The sequence below is a fragment of the Thunnus maccoyii genome, chromosome 18, assembly GCF_910596095.1.
Source record: "Thunnus maccoyii chromosome 18, fThuMac1.1, whole genome shotgun sequence".
Lineage (NCBI taxonomy): Eukaryota > Metazoa > Chordata > Actinopteri > Scombriformes > Scombridae > Thunnus > Thunnus maccoyii.
In genome coordinates this window covers 136,764-156,756 of record NC_056550.1, presented here as the reverse complement: position 1 = coordinate 156,756, position 19,993 = coordinate 136,764, and the positions used below count along the sequence as shown (strand labels likewise).

Genomic DNA, 19,993 nt, shown 5'->3' with positions numbered 1-19,993 from the left:
TATTTCCTCCATTAAACTGTTTCTTGCTGACAGACAGACTCTTCTTGACTTTAATTTTATCCACCAGTTAAACACATTTATATTTTACATCATTTATCATCATTTCCATTCCGTCACATGTGAAGCTGAAAATTCCTGAGCATCCGGTTTGATATGAGTTACATAATTTCCATTTTCTCTGAAACATTTAGCCAAATACATATTTTCCACTGATTATATTCTGGATATTGAATAATTAATTCACTATCAGGATTATCAAAAAAATACAGATGCAAATAATCAATAAATAGTATGGTAAATGGACTGTACTTGTATAGCGCCTTTCTAGTCTTCCGACCACTCAAAGTGCTTTTTACACTATGAATCACATTCACCCGTTCACACACATTCATACGCTGAATGGGTACAGGGGCTACCATGCAAGGTCCCAACCTGCCCATCAGAGGGAGCTAACCATTCACACATTGATGGCACAGCCATCAGGAGCAATTTGGGGTTAAGTGTCTTGCCCAAGGACACATCGGCATGTGGACTGGAGGAGCCGGGAATCAAACCGCCGATCTTCCGATTAGTAGACGACCCGCTCTACCTCCTGAGCCACAGCATTGTTTTGTCACAGCCTACCACTGTATTTTATGATCTCTGACAACCATTTCTTTTGTTTTTTGTTGATGCTGTTTTGACAAAAACGAGTAAATTGATTATTTGACAGTCACTCTGTAAGGCAAGAGCCTTGAAGATGTTCAAATCAGGCAGTCGGTCCCTTACTTGACTGTCGTGCATATTATTATTTTATTGGTTGGATATTAGTTATATGTTTTATACTGTGTGTAATGTATTATGTGCTTTATGAGTGAGTGGTTTTACTATTTTTGTCTTTTTCTATCTTTGTTTAAGTGAACTAAGACAAATTCCAATCAATCATATTGATATGGTGATAAAGTATTGAATAATAAGTCCCAAACCCTCAATCATATGTAACATGCGTAAGGGATTTATTGTGTCAAAGTATGTGCCTTAACTTTTGTAGACAGCTGAAGGACGTCTGTGCAATGAATCTTGTTAGAGACACCTAGTAGTGGAATTGACTGTGTCAAATTTGTTAGGTCATTAAGAGTTTAGCAGTGTTCATTGGTTAGGCTACGTGCTTTATTATTTTACAACATTGTTACTTTATTACTTTATTACCCTCTCTCTGTCCAATTCTTACTAAGACATACTGTATTTAAGCCGAGACTTTTGGTTGTTTGGGATAACGGCTGTGAGCCCCTCTCCATGCTGGCATGTAAGAGTAAAGAGAGAAAGATTCATCACTCTGTGTTTTAATTCTTCAGAGAACTTCAATTCTTAAGAAATTCTCCTACACATGTTTTGGTGTCAGGTAATGTGATATGTTGCAAAGTGCTGTCCCATTCTTATTTAAACCATCAACATGTCTCTTAGATCCCATCCCAACTAGGCTGCTTAAGGAAGCCTTACCCTTAGTGAGCACTTCTTTGCTAGATATGATCAATCTGTCTTTAGTAACAGGCTATGTACCACAGTCTTTTAAAGTAGCTGTAATTAAACCTCTTCTTAAGAAGCCTACTCTTGATTCAGGTGTTTTAGCCAATTATAGACCTATAACTAACCTTCTATTTCTATCTAAGATCCTTGAGAAAGCAGTCTCTAATCAGTTATGTGACTTTCTATATAACAATAGTTTATTTGAGGATTTTCAGTCAGGATTTAGAGCGCATCATAGCACAGAGACAGCACTGGTGAAAGTCACAAATGACCTCCTAACTGCATCAGACAAAGGATTTGTCTCTATACTTGTCCTGTTAGATCTTAGTGCCGCATTCGACACAATTGACCATCAAATCCTCTAGCAGAGACTGGAACATTTAATTGGCATTAAAGGAACTGCATTAAGCTGGTTTAAGTCCTATTTATCAGACAGATTTCAGTTTGTACATGTTAATGATGAATCCTCCGTGAAGGCAAGGGTTAGACACGGAGTTCCACAAGGTTCTGTTCTTGGACCAATTCTATTCACCCTGTATATGCTTCCTTTAGATAATATTATTAGGAAACACTCCATAAATTTTCATTGTTATGCAGATGACACCCAATTATATTTATCAATGAAGCCAGATGAACCCAATCAGTTAAACAAACTCAAAGCATGCCTTAATGACATGAAGACCTGGATGACCTGCAATTTTCTACTACTAAATTCATATAAAACTGAAGTTATTGTGCTTGGCCCTAAACACCTTAGAAACACATTATCTAATGATATAGCTACCCTGGATGGCATTACCCTGGCCTCCAGCACCACCGTAAGGAATCTGGGAGTTATCTTTGATCAGGATATGTCCTTTAATAAATAAAATCTCAAGGACTGCCTTTTTTCACTTGCGTAATATCGCAAAAATCAGGCACATCCTGTCCCTAAAAGATGCAGGAAAACTAGTTCACACATTTGTTACTTCTAGGCTGGATTATGCAATTCCTTATTATCAGGCTGCCCTAACAAGTCTCTAAAGACTCTCCAGCTGGTCCAGAATGCAGCTGCACGTGTTCTGACTAAAACTAGAAAAAGAGACCACATTTCTCCCATTTTAGCTTCGCTACATTGGTCCTGTAAAATCTAGAATAGAATTTAAAATCCTTCTCCTAACTTACAAATCCCTTAATGGTCAGGCACCATCATATCTTGAAGAGCTCATAATACCGTATTATCCCACTAGAACACTGCGCTCCCAGAATGCAGGCCCACTGGTGGTCCCTACAGTCTTTAAAAGTAGAATGGGAGGCAGAGCCTTCAGCTATCAGGCTCCTCTTCTATGGAACCATCTACCAGATTCGGTCCGGGGTGCAGACACCCTCTCTATGTTTAAGAGTAGGCTTAAAACTTTCCTTTTTGATAAAGCTTATAGTTAGGACCGACCAGGCTCGCCTTGGATCAGCCCTTAGTTATGCTGCTATAGGCCTAGACTGCTGGGGGACTTCCCATGATGCACTGAGCTCCTCTCTCCTCCTCCTCCTCTCCATCTGTATGCATTCATGTAACATCAATGCATGTCAATAATTTTTCTTCTTCCCTAGAGTTTTTTGTGCTTTCTCATCTCACAGGAACCCTGGGTTCTGGGCCGAGCCTTCGCGGTCCTTCACAGTCCTGATGGCATCCTTCCCTGGCTATTGATACTTATATTTATTGTTGTTGTTATGATTGTTGTTCTTCTGTCCCCCCTCCCCCTTTCCCTCTCTCTTTCTCTCTCTCAACCCAACCAGTCAAAGCAGATGGCCGCCCACCAAGAGCCGGGGTCTGCTTGAGGTTTCTACCCGTTAAAGGGGAGTTTTTCCTTACCGCTGTCGCCAAGTGCTTGCTCATGGGGGAATTGTTGAGTCTCTGTAAATTAAAGAGTACGGTCTTGACCTGCTCTATGTGAAAAGTGCCTTGAGATGACTTTTGTTGTGATATGGCGCTATATAAATAAAAATTGATTGATTGATTGATAAACCATTTCAAGCCCTCGCAGTCTCTCGTACTCAAGCACTTACTAGGTGACATCAGTTAAATCAGTGAGGGTTCAGAGTTTAGGATTTAGGGAGGACATTGGGACTGGGACTCTTATTTCTGCTCTGAGGAGCGAGGATACATGAGAGCAGTTCACAGAAGTCTTTTACCGGCCGACACGCCCCGTTTTTGGATATCAGTAATTGACTGGACGCTGCAGCTGATAGGACTGATCTGATACATCACAACATCACTGCAGTTTAATTGCTGGTGTTACAAATCAACTGGTTTTCCTGTTAACTTGTTACCTTTGTTTGTAAAGGTCGGGTGTTTCTCATGGCGACAGCAGATGTTCCGATCATGGAGAGGAAATGTTGTTGACGTTGCAAACGCCTGATTATTATTATATTATTATATCACTCATTATTCCGTGGACTAGGCTATCCATCTGATTAATTCAGCTTATTGATGGTTAATGGATCTACGAAAAATGTTAACAAGTTAATCTAGCAGAGGTATTTTAAAACCCAAAGATAATATACAGTTGTTTTTGTTTCAAAATAGCCTGTGTTTGGGTATATTGGTAGTTCTCAAAGCTGTGTTGCTCAGTGGCGTAGCACAATGTACTGTAAGTTTTCATTTAGATTTAACACCTGAGGCCTATACTACGAAGCAAGTTCAACATACCCAGGATATCTTTTCGTTATCTGGCTTCACTTACCCTGACAAACGCAATCACACTAAACGGTCACATGACGGTGGTTATCAATTCGTTAAGTCAACTCAGGTTTTCACAATCTAGCCCTGAGAGCGTTCACATAAAAGCATATGACCAATCATAAACATGGACAAGTCTACCGGCAGCAGAGCGGCATACTTTACTAATGAAGAGCAAACTATAATATTGAAAAAATACGAGGAATATAGACACATCATCCAAGCCAAAAGCAATACAGTTGCAGCTGCCAAATGCAGAAAGCAAAGTTGGCAAAAAATTGCTGACTGTGTGAATGGATAAGTTAATAGGCTTATAATATCACTGCCCCATCATTAAGGCACAAGTAGATATGACTGTAATTAAATTTTGTGTTGCTCTTTTGTGTATCCAACAAGGAGGACTATTTCCCATTATTATACCTAATCTAATATGAGTTATGTCACTGGACGAATAATTTCATGTTGGAGTTGTGCACAATGATAATTCATAATTCCCCCATAAAATCATAAGATATTTGAGTGCACAAATTCCTACACAGCCAACAGGAAAAAGAATGAGATAAGGAAGACAGGAGGGGGCCCTCCCACACAGGAGTACACTCCTGCTGAGGGGCTGGCCCTTTCTAATAATGAGGGTTGCCCATTAATGGAAGGAGTGGAGGGAGGTGTTTCTTCAGACCCTGGTGGAAGTGGCAGCTGCTCCCAACGGGCCACATTTGTACAGGGTATGTGTCAGTTAGTCAATGTTAGACTACTGGGTTGCTCATAAAACACAATTATAATATACTAATTATTGTGGGAGTAAGTAACTTGTGTTTACTTTCTCTGCAGTTGATGGGGACACATTGGTGTCGCTGCCACCACCCACTTACACACTGTCTCATACAGAGGTAACAGTGAAAGCAACCTGTCATACACACTGGAATGTCATCTGTGGTTGCTGATCATAGATTAACATTTACATTTACATGTCTTATTTTCCATGCCCTAGATGACGAGACAGTGTCTGTCTGCTCAGAAAGAGTGTTGACGGTACACTTTTTAGTCTTCTGTAACCAATTTTATTCAGTTTTCAATTTACCCATCTTAGTACAGATGGTGCAAATGTGGACACACACAACTGTAACTGATTTATCTTTAATTACTTGCTAATGGTGGTGTTCTGCAAATGGGACTACTAACTGCTTCAAGTGCTCTCTATCCTGAAATGAATCAATTGCATCCATTGCTATGATGATTTTGCAGGAAGAGGGAAATCTTCCTCCCCCTGAGCCTGTGGCCTCCACTTCTAGGCCAGGAGAATCACAAGTGATAATGAATTAACCTTAATTTATACAGTGTAGTCAAATGTGACATTTGCACCTTCTTCAAGTGAGCCTTGCAAAGGGACAATGTATAACTGTTAAAGCAACTGTATGTGTTTATTTGTTTCAGGTTGGAGCAGACAATGTGAGGTCTCTCTATAAGAGGACTCTAGAGCTGGATATTGAGTACAAAAAGCATTATATTGAGTACAAAAGATACATGATAAAAAAAGTGAAACTCAAGGTTGAGAAATTGAGATGAAAAGAAAAGAAGGTAATTCAGTAAAGTATACTTCCAGTATGTGGGAAGCAATCTAACTAAAATGTATTCCCCCTTTTTTTTCAGGAACGGGAGAGCAAAAGATAGCCTCATTAAATAAGAGTGAATAAAGACTAAATGAAAAGAAAAAGAGGCTTGCTTGTCTGTTTATGTAAAGAATTGCTGTGTGATGGCCTCTCTCACAGCCCTGCCAGTAGGGTAGTCAAGGGTGATGGGGTCCACCACATCAGGGGGTTGTAGGCTGACAGGAGGGGCCCTCTCACTCTGTATGGTAGCTATGTTCTGTAGCATTACACAGGTCGAGATAATCCTAAAAGCCCAGTCTGGGGCCACCCTGAGCCCACATAAGCAGTTAAAGTGGGCCTTCAGTATTCAATTTTCGATTCAATTCAATTCAGTTTTATTTATATAGCGCCAAATCACAACAAAAGACCATACTTTTTCAGTTACAGAGACCCAACAATTCCCCCATGAGCAAGCTCTTGGTGACAGTGGTAAGGAAAAACTTCCCTTTAACGGGAAGAAACCTCAAGCAGAACCTGGCTCTCGGGGGGCGGCCATCTGCTTTGACAAGTTGGGTTGACAGATTGAGTATGCTAAATACCATCTCAATCCTGACCCTGGTCTTGGTAAGGGCCACGTTGAAACGACTTTGTGGGCCTGCAACAGGGTCAGGATAGGGGGTCATCAAAAAGGGCTGGCAGGCGTACTCCCTGTCACCCAGCGACACTCCACTGAACAGCCCTGAAGATAAAAAGGAATATTGCCAGGATCAGTATCACAAAGTGCAGTTTAAAGAACATAACAAAATATAATATTGATATAAATATATATAAATATATATTGATATAAAATAAAAACATGTAGAACTTAAATTCTAATTTGAGACAAGATATTGCTATTAATATGCACTTTTAAAATGGCCATTGCACATTACCATTGCAAGATTTACCTGAACATTAGGGCTGTAGAATGATTTGCGATTTACATAATCCACCTCATTCTCAGCCTGACATGCAGAGATGGGTATATGGGTGCAGTCTAAGGCACCAATCACTCTGGGGAACCCTATGAAAGGAGTAGGCTGCATTTAATATACAAGAGTATATGTCATGGGGTCTACGTTATTTATAGATCAAGTTGTCAAATAGGTTAATTTCTAACTTACCTGCTATCTCTTTTATGGATTGTGTGGGCAAGTGGCCAGGGAACATGACGACGACGTCCAGTAGCTCCACCTTATGAATAGCATTGCAGACTGTATTTTTGCTGAGGTTCTCTGCATCACCTACAGTATGCAAAAAAATATCGGTTGCAAAGACCTGCAGTGCAATGCATACAGTTTGTGGTACTGTAAGCGCACGACTCCGACGTGTCGTGCTTGCAATATATGGTTGAAGCAGCTGACACAGATACCTCATTCCCTCCAATGAGAATCTGTATCTCTCATACAGGAGATTGTCAGGGAGAGCCAGTGGGTCTTGCTGGTCCCTGAACACTCTTGCCCTTCTAAGTGATCCTCTCACAGTCCGCCACCGATCCCCACACCTACAAATGGTGATGCCATTTTCCAAGAGAACTGATTAGTCTGTAGGCAGTGCTTTTATAGCCGCTGATCTATTATCTTGAACATAACCTGCAGGTTAGCTGTTCAGCATAAGTTGGCATGGTGATGTACCCCAGTAAGAAGTGAACCACTGTTGTAGGACTGAAAACCCAGGCTTAAACCTGAAGTTACCTCACTAATCTCAAATCATGCTTCATAGTACAAGCCTCTGGTGTCGAAACCTAGGTGGGGAGTTTTTATTTTGAAGAAAATACATCAAAATATGGTTAAGAATATTTCTGATCCCACAGTTTCATTGAACTCCATAAACCATAAACTGAATTAATCAGATGGATAGTCTAGTCTATGAAATTATGAGTGATATAAAATCATATTCAGGCATTTGCAAGGTCAGCAATGTTTCCTCTCCGTGATTTGAACATCAGAGGCCTGTACTATGAAGTAGGATTTGGGGTTAGCGAGGTAACCCAGGTTTAACTCTGGGTTTTCAGTCCTACGACGCTGGTTCACTTCTTACCGTGGTTCATCACCATGGTAACTTGTGCTGAATAGCTAACCTGCTCCATAGCAGGTTAACTTCAGAAGATCGGATCACAACCTGTCAACACTCCGACCACTGACCAATCAGATGATTGGAAAAAATAAAAGAGTCATCATTCCCACAAGATCCCAACATGGACAAAAGTCCTAAGTTTAAAATAAAGTGACAAGTAAAAAAGAGCAATATATAGTACACAGTATAAAAACAGAATGCAGGTTTTTATTCATGTGCAGGTGTTTGTCAAACAGTTACCAGGCTGCAGAGAGGAAACAGCTGCTCTGGCAGTGAAAATTGTGCACCTTGCGCGCGCATCCTCTCGCCGGAGACAGTGCGTCGAGCATAAACCAAGCTCAGCAGAATCCACATATGTGCTGTGATCAGCTGCCGCCGTCATCAGCAATGGACGTCGCTTCACATGAAGCTTCACAGAAAGGACGTCTCATTTCTCTAAAACATATTTCCTCGTTTCCTCGCTCCTCGCTTGGTTCCCTGGCGTCTCTCCATGCATCCACCCTACTCGCGAGCGGACTCGCACACGGACAGCTGGGGACACTAAGGACGGTTCTGTTTATAATACCTTCTGGGGTCTGCTTGGAGGACGCGTTCCACACGTGCGCAGTTGATCGCCGTTTACAGGAACAGAGTTGTGACCGCACGGACAGGTCATACATCCATGGGACTGTTTTTATTTTTTATTTTTATTCTTTTTTTTTCTCTTTTTTTTGACATTTTGAATCAAACAGGCACTTTTTCGTGTCATATTCAATAGAGTCCTTCTGCCTCAGGTTGAGCAAAATAATAGGAAACCAACAATAACAGAACAAAGTTCTGAAATAAAGATATAGATGAAAAATTTTTTAAAAAACCTAAAAAACTAAAAAGTAAAAAAAATCCAGTACACAAAAAGCAGGGCTATTTCAAATCAACTTAAATCTTTCTAATAATGAAAAAAGTTTAAGGGCTTTCTTGTCATTAACAAGTTTTAGAGACTTACTCAAGAGTTTTAACTCATTCTTCCAATGGTTTAAATTAGGTTTAGTTTTGAAATATCTACATTTATATATTAAAAAAAACTTTCCCAATAATAATAGAATATTGAGAACAAAGTCAAGGTTCCTGTTGTCAATAAATACACCGAACTTGATTGTCTTCATTGTCGGGGTGACAACTCTATCTCCTTGGACTGTAGGCAGCTCTGCATATCACTCCAGAAAGACTGCACTGAATCACAGAAAAACAAATGTTCTAAATTTGCAATTTCCCTTTCACAAAATACACAGTTATTCATATCTAAGTTAAACCTCATTCTTAGGAAATCATTCATTGGGTAAATTTCATTTAAGATTTTGAAATTAACCTCTTTTACTTTAGGAGAGAGTGGAAATGAGATGTATTTATTTCTTATTTCCTTAACCTCTTCAGCTCCAAATTCCTTAAAAATATATTTCCTTCTAACTGGGTTGGGATATCATTCATTCAATAGCAAATATCTAATAACTCTATTAGTGCATTTAATGTCACAAAAGTCTATTCCTTCAATGCAAAGCTGCCTCCGCCCTGGAGAGGTCTTTGTGTACAGAATGTCTTCTCTAACCATTGACCTCAGAGAGACTGGTATGGCTTTTATCATTCTATTATAGTTCTTCACAGTACAGTGGAGTTGGAATTTCTCACAGAACATCCATGGGACTGGTGCGGACAGGTTCGCGCGGACACAACAAATTGCATGTACGCGGAAGTCCGCACAGAGCAACGCGCACACCCTCTGATGATGAAATTTACGTCACGCGGACCCTAGCGGACTCACAGACGATTGAAGCATCTTTGACTGAAAAGCTGGTGCTATGATTTGGAAAAAACACTCGCGGACGCGGAAACTATCATTTTAGTTAGGACACAAAGAAAAGACGCAAGTGAGGGGAACGTGGATGCAATTTAAGAGACTTGGGATGCACTCCGTGAGTGTGGGCCATGGGATGGGACCTAATTCTCATGATAAAACCACATTTCCCATAAATCCGGTCACTTCCTGTTTTGCCGTTTTTTTTTTCGGTTAGCCGGCATGGGGTTTATTTTGATGATGAGAGGAGGGGTTGAAGAGCCTAGCTAACTATAAATGAGAAGGTTTTTTTTTTATTGAAGTAAGTGTTGTTTGAAAAGGCTTAATTTGTGCCTTAAATGCCCTCAGCAGAACTCCTGTGAATCCGACCCAGGACTTGTACTACGAAGCAAGTTCAACATAACATTACCCATGATATATTTTCATTATCTGGCTTCACTAAGCCGGTGATCACGCCAAGCGGTCATACGACGATGGTTATCAACTAGGTAAGTCAACCAAGGTTTTCCCATTCTAGCCACGAGTTTGTTCACATAAAATTGGCGGTGTTTGCAGCATATGACGAATCACAAACATGGGCGAGTCTACTGGCACTAGAGCGACATATTTTGAAGATGAAGAGCAAACTATAATATTAGACAAATGCAAAGAAGTAAAACACATAATCCAGGCTAAAAGCAACACAGTTGCAGATGCCAAATGCAGGAAGGACAGCTGGCAAAAAATCGCTGACTGTGTTAATGCGTATATTAAGAGGCTTATAATACCACTGCGTCATCGTTAGGGCACGAGTAGATCAGACTGTAATTACAGTTGCGTATGCTTTCAGATTAATGTGTTACTTAGATCTGTTCTTATGGTGTATATGACAGTTTTAGCCTAATTCTTTCAGCTGCAATTTTGGTGGTGTCAAACAGACTTTGGAGCAAGTCCAAGGCCAAAGAATAAATATGAAAACATAGTAGTAAGAAGCCTTACTTTCATATCTTATAAGTAGCACAAGTACAAGGCTTTAGTGCCCCCTGTAATGCAGCCAACGGGAAAAAGATATAAATTAAAGCTGTAAGCAACGCTTATCAGGCCTTTGCGCATGTCTGGGCGGGCCGCATTCGAAGGGCTTTTGTTGTGGGCATTCATACTCAGTTCAGTACTGGGCTCTTATTGGACATTGCACCAATGAGTTAAATATCACTTGTACATTTCACGTGAATCGGATGATGTTTGCTACATAAGGCTTAATTTCCTGTTGCCAGTAGGCGGTGCTATACAAGAGGGTCGTCAATGCAGCAACATATTTAGTGGAGGTCGACTGACATGCATAAGCATTTTTATGAGTATCAGACATTGCACCATGTAGATAAATATCACTTCCGGCGTCCACTATATGGTGCTAGAGAACACCAACTAATTATATGTCATGTTGCTGGATATCACATGTAGACCACAACATGTTAATTCTATGTAAATTGGATGATGTTTGTCATACAAGGCTGACTTCCTGTTGACAGTAGGTGGCGTTACAACTATGAGTCTATATTGACATGTAACTGTGTTCCGGCTGGAACTCCTATGAAGTATGAGAAATTTGGTGTAGGTTGGATGATGTACATTCAAGTCACAACAACTTTCTGTTTCATGGCTAAACATTGAAGTTTGCCGCGTTGCAACGGCAACAATGAAAACTAAAGATTTTGATAACTTTTCATCGTGCCATGAAATTCAAAGCTTCACAATTTAGCATTGAAAAAGCCTTTTGATGTAGCCTACCAAAGTTGAAGTTGCTCAGGTCAAATCTCTAGAAGGAGTTTGTTTAAGTACAATGCCGTAAATGGTTGCACTTTGGGAAAAAATGCAAAGTGGATTCAAAATGGCTGACTTCCTGTTGGACTTATGGTGTGGCTCCATGAGGCTTTTTTAAGTCTGGAGATGCTACATCTTCCTACCAAATTTCATAAATCTACGTCAAAATTAAAGATGGGAGCTTTGACTTCGAAATTTTCTCAGGGGTGCCCTTGAGCCATTCTGCCACACCCAAACCCAAGACATATCCAATATTAAGTTACAACATGTCTGATGCATGTGCAAAGTTTCGTGAGTTTTGGAGCACTCCTAGCAGCTTAAAAATGCTAAAAGTAATTAAGGGGCGCTAAACAGCCAAAATGCCGCACCCAAAACCCAATTTTCATACTAATTGAAGCATTTGTCAGTACAAACATATTTGCCATATGTTGTTAGTTTTCAGGCATCCTAAAGACCTCAAACATGTTTGCAAAATGAAAATTGATGCATGAAATCCAAAATGGCTGACTTCCTGTTGGGTGAAAAAATTTGAAAAGTTATGTTGAGAATGATTAGCACAATTAACCCATTGAATTTCATGCACATCAAAGAAACTTTGTCCCAAAATGATCTTGTGTTTAGGGGGCGCTATGGAGCCCACTGGCCCAGTTACTACAGAACTTTGCAATTTTCGCAAGTTCTGATGTGTGTACCAATTTTTGAGTTTTCAAGCATCCTAAGCCCCTCAAAAATGCAATGGCATGGGGGAATAACAATAATAATAATAATAATAATAATAATAATAATAATAGCAATAATTAAAGCTGCAGGCAGTGATGATTGGGCCCTCGCTCCTTTGTGCATGTCTGGGTGTGCCGCAGACGAAGTCTGCCGCAGTCAAACCGCTGTTATTGCAGAGCAACACGATACAGCAATATATTTACCAGAGGGCGCGTGACATGGATATACATTTTCATGAATATTGGACATTGCATGTAGGAGATCGCTTCCTTGTCCTTTTCATGTAAGTCAGATGACGTTTGTCATGTAAGGCTGACTTCCTGTTGTCAGTAGGTGGCACTATGACAATGACTCAATATTGACATGTAGATGTGTTCAGGCCTGGGCTCTTATCAAACATGAGAAATTTGGGGCAGATTGGACAATGTAAACCCAAGTTACAATAACTTTCTGTTTAATGCCCCAAACATGCTTTGGGCAAAATTGTCCGGCACACCACATTAATGGCCTTCCATGAAAACTAAAAAGCTTTGCAATTTAGCATCACAAACATGTTTAGATGTAACCTACTAAATTTGAAGTCGCTCGGGTTAAATCTCTAGGAGGAGTTCGTTAAAATACAACACCTGTCAATAACTTCACTTTGCAAAAAAAATGCAAAGTAGATTCAAAATGGCCCAATGATACTAATTGCAATACTAACTAATTCGAACATAGGTACAAAGTTTCATGAGTTTTCGCACATCTTAAAGGCTTCAAATGTGTTTGTAAAATGAAAATTGACGCAGGAAATCCAAAATGGCTGACATCCTTTGGGGCAAAAAAATGTAAAAAATATGTATAATATTGAGAATGATGAGCGCAATGAACCCACCGAATTTCATGCACATCAAAGAAACTTTGTTCCAAAATGGCCCTGCGTTTAGGGGTGCTGTGAAGCCCACTGGCAATGCTGGAGCCCAATCACTACAGAACTTTGCGATTTTTGCCAGTTCTGACGTGTGTGCCAATTTTTGTGAGTTTTCAAGCATCCTAAGCCCCTCAAATATGCAATGGCATACTAGAATAATAATAATAGTAGAGAGAGACCCATTAAGTGCATCAGGCCACACCTTAAGGTAAGTCTGACAACCAATTACAGACAAACTGTAAGTGATACCCAAAAACAAACTCAAAAGTTTTGTTTGGGGTCATCTAAATATGGTATGTACCTTGTTTGATGAAAATTTGATGAAATATGTACCAGCAGAAGCAAAAAATGTGTTTACCAAAAAATACAAAATGGTGGAAAATTTTACAGGCAGAAATGGGCGTGGCCTATATCAGTCTAATCGGCATCATACAAGGAACACACGATGCAAATATTGTTTTGATAGGCTTCACGGTTTATGAGTTATAAACCGGTACCAATAGCGGTGACGCTATTGGTGCCATGTTTTAATATGTTAAGCATTTTATCTAAAAAATTATATAAAATCACTGAAACATGTTAGTATGTACATGTAAATATTGAAGTTAATACGAAAAATTGTACAGAGGCAATGAGACGCCAAAAAAAGGTGAAATAAATAAATAAAGAGCGAAGATAATAACTCTCACACCATGCATGCTTTCAGCATTCAAACTAATAATACCTTCAGATACAATAGGGCCTTCATACCACTTGGTGCTCGGGCCCTAACAATAATCTCAACAAAAACAAGAGGTTCCTTTGAAAACAATAGACTGTTGGGCACCTGGCACTTTTGTGCTCATGCCCTAACAAAGAAGACAGGAGGGAGCCCTCCTACACAGGAGTACACTCCTGCGGAGGAGCTGGCCCTCTGCAGTAATGAGGATTGCCCCTTAATGGAAGCTAACTATGTTTTTACTCAAGTTCGCCGTATCACCAACAGCATACATGAAAGTACCTGTAACAAAGTAATACAAGGCAATGCATATTTTCTGCTTGACTGTAAGCGCATGACTCCATTGTGATGCACTGGCAACGTACGGCTCAAGAAGCTCACACAGATAAGTCATTCTCTCCGACAAGAATCTATATATCTCATATAAAAAATCATCAGGGAAAGCCAAAGGGTTATCCCAGTCTCTTAACACTCCAGCCCTACTAAGAGACCCTCTCACAATCCGTGCACCAAGATCCATGGGATCTTCTACAAATGTTGATACCATTTTCCAAGAGAATTGATTGGTCAGTAGCCGATGCTTTTATACACGTATTACGAACGTAACCTGCTCCTGAGCAGGTTAGGTGTGCAGCTTAAGTTACCATGGTGATGTACCCTGGTAAGAGATGAACCACTGTTGTAACCCTGAAAACCCAGGATTAAACCGGAAGTTACCTCGCTAATTCCAAATTGTACACTGGATTTGTTGCAGTTATCTTTCATTCTCATTGCAAGGTATGGACATCAAATTTTCAATGACATATCGATGTCAAAATCTTCCTAGTAGCACCTGTAATGTGGAGAAATCACAGGAATTTTGCGAAATTGCAAGGCACAAATTTTGAAGTGATTGGTTGAACTTGCATTAATTATTGCAATTACAAGATCGTGAATTTCTGGAGGGACTGTATAACTTAAGCTGCTGGAATTGAAAGTCTGTGTTGTAACTGGTAACCTGTTTGTACTCAAACTGTGTGCACCCAATCTCCCCAGGTTTTGGGAAGCAGATGACAGGGGTGCTCCACTGCCATGGACCAGATCACTTTTCATCATAATAGTGTGTTGTCAGATGTTCACTTGCTCCTGCCCAATGCACGCCACTTAATGATACGCCTCAACCAAGTTGGACAGCCCGGTGTGTATATGTCTCATGGCAGTGTGCTTGTATGTGCGATTACATTTGTAGTTTTAGTTTTAGACCTTGAACAGTAATATGCACCTGTTGTCTGGTTTGTGTTCTCTCTGCAAGCCTGTATTCGGTTGAGGACGTTTTGTAAGGGAAGAAACAACTTTAACTGAGTGATACATTTTCTCTATTAAAACAATCACATGGATACATCAATTTCAAGAGTTGCATACTCCCAGTTAAACCTTTATTTGTATCATATCAATAATTTAAGTGTCATTTTAATAGTTTGAACTAGGACCTTCAGTATTTTGATTAAGAAGCTTGTGAAAAATAAAATGTGCCAAATTCAGTAGCTACATCTGGTATTTTGGGGTGATATAGGTCATAGCTAGTTGTGAATTCTGAATATTTGACTTGAGCCCGTCTGGGACTGCCATAAGCCAATCAAGCGTGCACATGAGCAAGTGGCTTTAAATGAGAATATGGAGACTGCTGTTTAATGATTTAATTTCACCAATGGAACTCCACGTATTTCTTTTGAGATTCTGATCCACATTGTTCAGGATTTCTGGTATTGTTATTAATATATATTAATTACTATATTTTTTAATATCGATATATATCACAAAAAGGTAAATGTATGCAAATTCACATATAAAAACTGATGTTGACTAATGCTCTTGGCAATCAACTGCATTTAACTTTTTAATATATTAATATTCATTCAGGTAAAACAGTAACTTCAGTAACAAATATTCTCAGATGGTGATTAAAATTGCTCAGAAGCCATTCACTCAGACAGGAACTTTTTATAAAACAATAATATAATATTTTAATATCCTCACAATACGATTCCAGTGAAATAGATTATTTCAGCATTAGCATCAACAAAAATCAAAAGGATGAGTTTGACATAAACAAGGACAAAGAGAACCACCCTATTGAAGATGTTATGGATGAGGAATGATAAAATTAGTATGTGGCGCCCTGGAATAAATCAAATGTTTTATGTAACTTTTCCACTCCATGTTTTTTTTGTATAGATTTTCTCTCACTTTCTAACTTTCCTGTATTCATCCATTCAGTCTTTATCTCGAAATTCAAGATCTTGTCAGATGATGAAAGGCATGACAACAATGACCCAGAGAAAGGCCAAAGAAAAGATGAAGAGGAATGTGTGGAAGGAAATGTGGAACCAGTTCGGGATGAAGATGGAGACCTTAACATTACACATCGGTATGGAAAACCTCTTAACCAGTCAATGTTAAACATTGGTGGCTGTACTGCGAGGATTTGTGCCACTTTTTTATCCAGTTTTAATGATGCACTTTTTAGATCTTGGTTGTTTTTAGCTATATCTTTTAACTGGATGAAGTTAGTCATAATTTTAGTCATCAGACAGCTTGATTTTAAGTCATCAGTGAAACAAGCTGAGCAAATGTGAGCGGCAGCTCAGCTTGCAGCCACTCAGCTTGCAGCCACTCCCTGAACAGCATCAGAGAAACACTGACTTTTAAAGTGTAACTGTTTTATTCAGTGTTTTTACTGGGTTTTATCACTGGATTCGTTTGTCTTGGAATGGAGGAGACCTCTACAGAAAATTCAGCTTCCGCTAAAAACCTCCCCAACTGATGAACAATGAAGAAACGTTAGCATGGTTTGTTTTTAGCCTGGTTGTTATTGCTAGCTGGCCTCTGAAGCATTATTATGGCTGTGTGTGGACTTCACCAGCTGGCATACGCACTGCTAAAAGACAACATCAGAAGGCTGAAACAGGATCTTCAGAGCAAGGATGAGCTATCCTGGACTTTTTGTCCGCTGTTGCTGCACAGGCCAAATATCTCTCCATGATGAGCTCCTCCTGCTGTGCTAGTCTGTCCACCGAATGCTCTGCTGCTGTCATGCACAGCTGATCATTTTAACAGATGCCCAGGCCCTGACTGATGACATCTGGCGCGTTCTTGCAGCTAGACCCAAGTCCCAAGCCTGCTTCACACCCTGCAACTCAGAGCTGTGGATCCTGGTCAGGAGCAGCTGACCAGCAGCTCCCTCCAGCCGCGCACATCTGACACTCTGCAGCTGAGTAATAAATTTCAAGCCCTGCATGGTGGGGTTGGACTTTGTTCTCCAGTGAGGCTCCAGCAGGATGACCATCCATCTCCTGACCGGGCCTCTGCTCCCAAGCTGGTTGGTGGCTCCTCCATTGCCGCCGGACCGCGCCTCGCCTGCTGCTACCCTGGTCCAGTCCCTGGGATGGTCAGGCGTGCACACTCAGGCACCTCAAGCAGGTTGATGGCTCCTCCGCTGCCGCAGACTGCGCCTCACTTTCTGCCGCCTGGGTCCAGCCCCAGGTGGTCAGACATGCACACTCAGGTGCAGGGCCCACTCTCGGTGCTTGTTGTCAGCACTTCCATGGTTCAGCACATAGTGGTGCATGGTGGCTGGACTTTCTGCTTTCCAGGTGCCTACATAAAGGACATTACACCCATCGCTCTGTATAGGGTTCAACAAGTATAGGGTTCAACTTCCTGAGGATTTCCTGCCTGACACCAGTGAAATGGAGTAGAGATGGTGAGCTCCAGGACAGAGGGACAGTGGCAGAGAGGAAGAGCTGGACCAGAGAGATCAGAGAAGTGCATGTTGTTGACCTTGGCTCTGAAAAAGTCAAACGAAGCCTTCCATTGCTCTTCTGAAGCCTCAATTGGGGAGGATGATTGGGGCTTCAGGAGATGATTTATGGTGGAAAAAAGATGCTTAGGGTTGCCAGGATTGTTATTAATTAGGTTGGAGTAGAACTTTAACGGAGCAATTTTAAGGGACTTTGAGTAAGTCCTTTGATGTTCACTGAAGGCCAGTTTATGGATAGTGAGCCCAGTGTCTGAAACGTTGTTCAGGGACAGCTTTTCATTCCCATTTCTGAGGGGTCATTGAAAGCGGAAAAGTTCTTTTGCCACTGAAAGAAAGGGAGCACTTTCTTACTAGTGGAATATTGTGCTGAATTGTTAATATATGTAATCTAATTTATGATTATTGTCATTTATTGCCATTTATTTATGTTGTGGTTGTGTTGTACAGTGAAGTTTCAGTGTGATATTGTTCTTTATCTGTTGAGCCTGTGTTAAGTTGTGTCCCAGTTACCACTCTTGTGAAATGTGAAATGAAACATGTTGACTGTGGTTATTATTTACTAATATGATCAGTTATGCAGCCATGTTTTCTTCGGCCCATGGGTGATATTAACACACACACCTCACACACAATAACCAAGTGACTCAAAGTTATTCCTACGATATCTATGGATGTACCATAAAATGGCATGTGTTACTGAAGACTAACTCGAGAACTGTGTTGTTCCTTTAAGCAACCACAGACATGTAAAGGTGTGGCATACTGTTCATGTTAAAGTTTGGTACATTTGCATGGCAGTTATGCCAAGTAAAATTGTTAATCACAGCTTTGGTTTTATATATGGTATATGCTGTCATCCATAGTCATCCAAGCATTTAAAACCATTTTTATGATTCCCCAGACCGAGGAAAACCCCTACGGCGGATATCAGTCGAGATTTGGTCTGTCCCATCATTCTCAAACAGTCCAACCCTGCACTGGAACAAGAAGAGAATACAGATGATGAAGTTGATAAGTGCTTCAAAGACATCATAAGAATTGGTAAGAACCTATATTTTGTAATGTTTTTTTTTTTCTTTTCATCCTTATCTTGATTATCATGAATACTATACAAAAGTAAATCTCTCTTTGACTGACAAACATTTCAACTGTTTCTTTAGGAATTTTATTTAGGGGGGGGCACTGGCCAAAAACCCCAGGTGTTTGGCCAGCACCTTTCTTTCTTCTTGTTCATTAGGCCTACCAAAAAAATGTTTTTTTTTAAATTATTTTGTAAAAATAATAAATTCAGAACAGGATTAGAAGTAATTTTATATTTTAAATAAAACTAAATATTGTTTCTAGAGAAGCAACAGTAATGTTTACTAGGGGTATAGAAACTTAATAATAATATTTCAGTGGAAACAGATCTAACATGTCAATGAAATATAAATAATATTCCTGACATCAAAACCAGTGAAGCTTAGAAAGAATGAAAAACATAGAAATCAGTCACTATCAGTCACTCATCCTGTCCTGCTGAGGTGGATTCACTGCCTGCATGTATTGTCTCAGCCAGTAGCTAAGTTTGCATGAACTTGACAGGTTTAATATAATAATATTATAATATAGTTTTTTTCTGTTCATTTGGCTTAGGTACTGTGAAAAAACACTGAGGAACTGCGCTTAAGTGTTGTAATGGTAGGTAAAACCCTGGTGTTGTTGCGGGGTGGCGTATCATGGATACGTGGTGTAGACAGTGTTGTCATAGTCAGGCAGTAAGGCATTTGTTCATATCGGTGTATTTCTCTACACTGAGCTGAAATGAAACAAGTGTACATAAATTAGGTAAAAAAAATATTAATCAGGTTTCCGTGCATTCTGTCATGCATGAGCCTACCGGGATCCCACTATCCTGCTAAAATAAGTCACATTAGTTTTTGTTTTGTTTCTTTCAGGAAGGGTGGTGGGTCCCGTTGGTGGGGCAAGCCACCCCTCCAAGGCAATGGTAGGGGAAACACTGAAGGTACAGGAAACTGTCACAAATTTGTAACCAAATACAGTACATGTACAGATGGGTGACAAATTAACGGAAAAACCAACATCAAGCATCTTAGTAAGGTGTTGGTTCACCACGTGCCACCAGAACAGCTTCGGTGCACTTTGTTATTCATTCTACAAGTCTCTGGAACTCATCCAAAAGGTATTCCCTCATTTGGTGTTTTGATGGTGGTGGGGAGCACTATCTAACACATCGGTCCAAAATCTCCCATGGGTGTTCATTTGGGTTGAGATCTGGTGATCACGAAGGCC

General features: G+C 40.2%; 2 protein-coding genes across 5 annotated transcripts in view; one reads left to right on the top strand and one right to left on the bottom strand.

The window, feature by feature from the left end:
• Nucleotides 1-6,339: 6,339 nt before the first annotated feature.
• Nucleotides 6,340-9,010, bottom strand: LOC121883633 (putative nuclease HARBI1). Of its 2 annotated transcripts, none has more exons than XR_006092252.1 (4): nt 7,223-7,348; nt 6,975-7,094; nt 6,759-6,874; nt 6,340-6,550 (listed from the first exon to the last, which is right to left on the bottom strand). XR_006092252.1 is itself a non-coding variant. In XM_042392020.1 (4 exons), exons 1-4 carry the CDS (start codon nt 8,278-8,280, stop codon nt 6,494-6,496), a joined length of 360 nt encoding a protein of 119 aa, XP_042247954.1. In that variant the 5' UTR covers nt 8,281-9,010; the 3' UTR covers nt 6,340-6,493. The 2 variants fall into 2 exon arrangements, 1 of the variants encoding a protein (XP_042247954.1); XM_042392020.1 differs by lacking the exon at nt 7,223-7,348 and adding an exon at nt 8,214-9,010.
• A 968-nt stretch (nt 9,011-9,978) lies between these two features.
• Nucleotides 9,979-19,993, top strand: part of mettl22 (methyltransferase 22, Kin17 lysine) — a 48,603-nt gene continuing 38,588 nt past the window's right edge. Inside the window, exons 1-4 of one of the 3 annotated variants that reach the window (XM_042392019.1) lie at nt 9,979-10,242; nt 14,938-15,079; nt 16,159-16,309; nt 18,603-18,742. In XM_042392019.1, coding sequence (XP_042247953.1) covers nt 14,974-15,079; nt 16,159-16,309; nt 18,603-18,742 — 397 coding nt within the window. In that variant the 5' untranslated portion in view covers nt 9,979-10,242; nt 14,938-14,973. The remainder of the gene's footprint in view (nt 10,243-14,937; nt 15,080-16,158; nt 16,310-18,602; nt 18,743-19,993) is intronic. The other 2 variants (XM_042392018.1, XM_042392017.1) reach the window with 2 other exon arrangements.